The 5105-nt window shown below is 28.6% G+C and overlaps 1 protein-coding gene across 1 annotated transcript; it reads left to right on the top strand.

Annotated features, from left to right (window-relative positions):
* Nucleotides 1–618: 618 nt before the first annotated feature.
* Nucleotides 619–5105, top strand: LOC130825253 (glutamate receptor 3.3-like). The gene is made up of 4 exons (XM_057690385.1): nucleotides 619–990; nucleotides 2515–2785; nucleotides 3472–3872; nucleotides 4688–5105. Exons 1-4 carry the CDS (start codon nucleotides 664–666, stop codon nucleotides 4961–4963), a joined length of 1275 nt encoding a protein of 424 aa, XP_057546368.1. The 5' UTR covers nucleotides 619–663; the 3' UTR covers nucleotides 4964–5105.

Here is a 5105-nt window from a genome sequence, read left to right as displayed (position 1 = left end):
GAGATTTGATTGTTACTTTATCTTTATTTTTAGTTATTTGTACGTATTCTATTTATTTTTTTTATAAGTTGCAGGTTTCTCTCTCTTTGAAGACCCTTCTCAAATTGAGGGATTCTTTGCCTGCACTCTCCTCTATGGGTATGAGCTGTCGTCTTTCTTTCCTCCCCGGACCTTGATCATAGTTTTCTATGAGCGGGATACACTGAATGTAATGATGATGATGATTGTTAAAGAGGTGAAAGAATTGATTAGAAAGCAATGAAAAATAGAGAATGCAGCAATTAATTACTTTCTTTTAAGGTAAAAATTTACCCTAGGAAAGGGTGGGGGAATTCTTTACCTCGAAATCAACTTGTTTTTTATTCATTTTTTTATTTTCTCTCATCTTACCTCTATCACAATTATTTCAATAACTTTATTTGTATCTTTAACTAGCTTTGTTACATTAGTTTGACTTTTTTTATCTCCTTAAATATACGCTTTCAATCTTAAATATACACTCTCAATCCAAGCGACCCGTACGAGGGAATAAAAGAATTGATAAGAATAAGATAGAAGCTAACCACCGAGTATATTATATTAAAGAAGTTGAATATAAATGGGCAAGAAAAATAAAGGAAGAAGAAGTTGCATTAAATTATCACAAAAAACGAAAGTAATTTAATGACGATGAAGAGTAGCGGAATAACAAGCATATTAATAAAATTATGGTTGTTACCGATAATTGTATTGGGTCAAGATGGTATTAATACTAATAACCAAACAAGAAGCAAGCCGTATCGATTTGCAGTTCCGGTAAGAGAGTTAAAAGAATTTGTTCAATACGACGTTAAATCGGGTAATTTTACTGGTTTTTCCATTGATGTCTTCAACGCCGTCGTTAAAGAGCTGGGCATGTTTCCGTCTGACTACACCTTGGAACCTTATAAATATTCTGATGGTGTTATGAGAGCCACTTTTGATGATATGCTTCAGGACGTCCATGATAATGTTTGTATTTTTATTCCTTACTTTTTTATTTTTCTTTTCTTTTTTATTTCACCTCAGAGATGGTGCTAATTAAATTTAGAAAAAATTATCTAGAATAATTTGATTTTTTTATGATTTTTCTATGATAATCGCACTTATTGATTAACCATGAATAATCCTAACTTTGGAGGGTATTTTAACCTGATGACTTGTTATAACAAGTTCTAATTTTTTTAAAAAAAGATAAACTAAAATAAAATATCAAAAAAAATGTTACAAAAATGTTGAAAAAAATTCTGATTTTTTTTATTATTTAGAATTTTTTATGCGAATTTTTAAAAATTTTCTGTAATTTTATATTTATTTTAAGTTTACTTATTTGGTGAATTACCTATTATAGCAGGTGATCGGGTTACCGAGTTTACTCTAGGCAAATACCTCTAAAGTTAGGTTATTCATAGCTAATCAATAGGTTGGATTATTGTAGGAAAATCATGAATTATTCTAGGTAATTTTTCCTTAAATTTATCTGATTTAGGCCCTATTTAATTCATCTGATTTTGACTGATTAAAATTGTTTTTTACCGATCAAAATTACCTGTTATTTATTGGAAACAATTTTTATTGATTGTAACTGATTTTTGCTAATTAAAACTTATTTTTATTTATTAGAACTGATTTTATAAGCTTAACTAAACAAGGTCTTATTCCCTTTAGCCTTTAGATAATGATGATGATAATTTTCACTTAAAATCTAGGAGACACACAAAATTTCTATTTCCTAGTTTTGCCTCTAAATAGAAAATTAAAAATAACTTATACTTCCTTATTTTTTTTTATTTGAATCCAATTCAACTTTGTGTTTATTATTTTATGGTATTTTATATATTGTGGTCATTGTACACGAAATTTCATAATTATGTGGGATCTGGTTTTATTCATCCTATCGCATATTCTCATAATATAAAATTTTTATAATTTTTAATTATGTATAACTCTAAATATAAACGATTCAACGACATTGAAATGTAAAAAAGATCTTTGGGTGCAAGTGAAAAAAAGGAGGCATTACATAGTAGTACAAAGTTGAAAATTAGTTACATTTTGACTTTTGTCTAATTAATACTCACTTTGTCCCAATCATTAAGCATTGTTTGCTATTTTAGTTCGACCAACTTATTTTCCATCATTTTTATTTTTAGGTATATACATTTTAACTCACTTTTAATTTCATCAACAGATTCACCTCATTTAACAAATAATTACCTTTTTTCCTAAAAAAATACTATATCTCTCTTTGATACTAATTCAAAGGAAAGGAGGCGTATATGTTGGGAATATGTTGGGAACTCCAACCCTGTTGGATCCAAAGAAATGAGATGGTCTCTAAAAGAAACGCATTTCATATATAATTTAAATAGTTTTTGTAATACATATTATGAAAATATAAATTTTTATTTTGAGATTTTCTTATCGAGATACGGTCTTTTACAAGAGTGAATCATGTTGATAAATGGTCCACGTACATGTATATAAGGAGTGCAGAAATACGATGGAGCAATTGGGGACATATCAATACTATATGAACGGGAACAGAGATGGGTTGATTTTACAATGCCATACTTAGATTCGGATATTGGCTTACTGGTTCGTCTGCCCGAACCCAACAAGCTTGGTTTGTCTTCTTCCGCAAAAATAATTCTGATTCTAAGCATCTTTCTTGGATTTGCCATTTTAATGGCAACTTTATTTTTGATTTGGAATCTATGTTTTAGACACAACAATCATGCATCCTCAAAGATAGACGGCTTAGCTAGTAAGTATCTACCTTTTTTTTTACATGGTTATTTGTGTTTTTTTAAAAAAATTTAAATTGATAAGAGTATATTAATAAAAAAAGTCATATGATATGTATAAAAATAATACAAAATACTACATTAAAATAACAATTTAAATTGATAAAACTACAATCGTTGTGAATGATATTCACTTTTGTATGTTATCTTAATTTTGTATAGGATTAAATCTGACGCAATTATTTGTATGATAAAACTACTCATTATTGCTAAATTTGAAATTGAAAAATATTTGCTATAGAAGATGATTCATGTGTACTAATAAATTTGGCTTTACATTCAAATTATTATGTCATATATTTCATGATTTCCAACATTTTTTAAGAGTAACCTTAATTCTTACATTAAGGGGCTCGTTATGTAATTGATACTAAATAGTGAAAATTGAAATGAATTGTAGTATAATTTTTTTATGATATGTATCATGTTATTTCCATAATAATACCTAATATCACTTTATCAAATGATAATAACATAATGTATTGAAATGCTTTTTGTGAAGAAAATGAGATCATAACAAATAAACTTATCAAGAGATATTCCTATCAAAATTACACTAAGTTTTCATTACCATTTCCACTATATAATACCGATTAACAAACAGGGGCGTAAAAACATTATTTATTATTCTATGATATGCATGCAGAGACGACATATGTGGTGATAATACTACTCCTTATGGTGTTACTTCTCGCAATATCTTCCTACATGCCGCCCCAAACTTCATCAATATCCTTTCCATCATCGTCATATGTTAGTGATATAAAGAGCTTGGAAGACCTAAAACGCAAAGATGCACAAGTGGGATATCGACAAGGAGCTTTTGGAAAGAATTTATTGATAAGTAAAGTTGGACTATCTGATTCACAATTAGTTGAGTTAAGTTCAGAAGTAGAGATGGTACAAAAGCTTCGAAATGGGGGTAAAAATGGTGGTGTTGATGCTCTTATTGCTGGAATACCTTATCTTAAGTTGTTACAATCTAAACATTGCCAACAGTTTTCCCTTGTTCCTGATCTTACTCTACAATCTACTGGCTTTGGCTTTGTAAGCATCTCTTCCCATTGCTACTTTTTATCTACTATTGGGCAAAATTCTCTACTCGACCCATCATATATTATATACTCTATCGATTTGCCCTCCTCACACTAGAGCTGGCCCTTTCGCTAGAAGAGTGCGTGGATGTAATATATGTCTTCTTGTTAGCTCTGATACCATATTAAAAAACTAACTCTACTAAAAATTTAAGTTAATGGGTTAAGACGTAAGATTTGTTTTATAATACTCTATGATACACACATAATTTAACATAATGCTTATATTATAACAAAGTCTAATAAAACTAGAAAAAAATTATTGTTTAGGGTAATTTTGAAGATAATTGCCTAAGACTATAATAGTGATATGTATATAGTATAATTAAATTGGTTGTTTTGATGAGGTTTTGATCTTATCAGTTCCTCTTGTTTGTGACTGTCTTATTATGAGATGGAACAATACAATCAGTTTATTTATATAATTGATTCCTTTAAGAGTGTAAGTGTTTACTTACTCAAAGATTATAAGTGATCACTTTAAGGTTACAATTGGGTATTTAAGATCGTAAGTGATCACTTTAAAATTATAAATGATCAATTTAAGATTAAAAATATATATTAAAATCAGCCCAATAAAATTAATTTCAATATAAGAACATCTCATAAGAAAATATGAGATATAAAAGTTATGTTCTTACACTACTTTCTTATTGTTAGGCTTTTTTATATATAGATTCCCATGTAAAACAGTAATATCCATAATCCATATTTAATTTCTTGTAATTGTGCTTGTTCAATTTGTATTTTAACTATTTTTGTATGTAGGCTTTTCCAAAAGACCAATCTGAAAGTGAAGGTTTAGTAGATAAATTCTCAGAAGCTATTTTAAAGTTGGTTGACAATGGAAATATTGCAAATATTCAAGCAACCACGATTGGTGATTTGAATAACATATGTCAAGTCGTAAATGGTGGGAAAAACAATGGTTCCACATTTCAAGATCGTCTTTCTCTTTGGCTTCCCGTCTCAAGTGCCATATTTGTTGTCACACTCGTCATTCTCATCTTTCTTTCCATCATTCGTTTAATTTCATCCCATTAACAACTCGATTTCTCATATTTAGATACTTTTTCTGTCCCTTTCAGTTAATTACACCATAAAATTTAAAAAAACTTTTATATATTTAAATTTTATAGTGAGTTACAGAGGGAGTATATATGAACAATTATTGATCAATATTCAC

The sequence above is a fragment of the Amaranthus tricolor genome, chromosome 10, assembly GCF_026212465.1.
Source record: "Amaranthus tricolor cultivar Red isolate AtriRed21 chromosome 10, ASM2621246v1, whole genome shotgun sequence".
Classification (NCBI taxonomy): Eukaryota; Viridiplantae; Streptophyta; class Magnoliopsida; order Caryophyllales; family Amaranthaceae; genus Amaranthus; species Amaranthus tricolor.
This window is presented reverse-complemented; position numbering and strand designations above follow the sequence as displayed.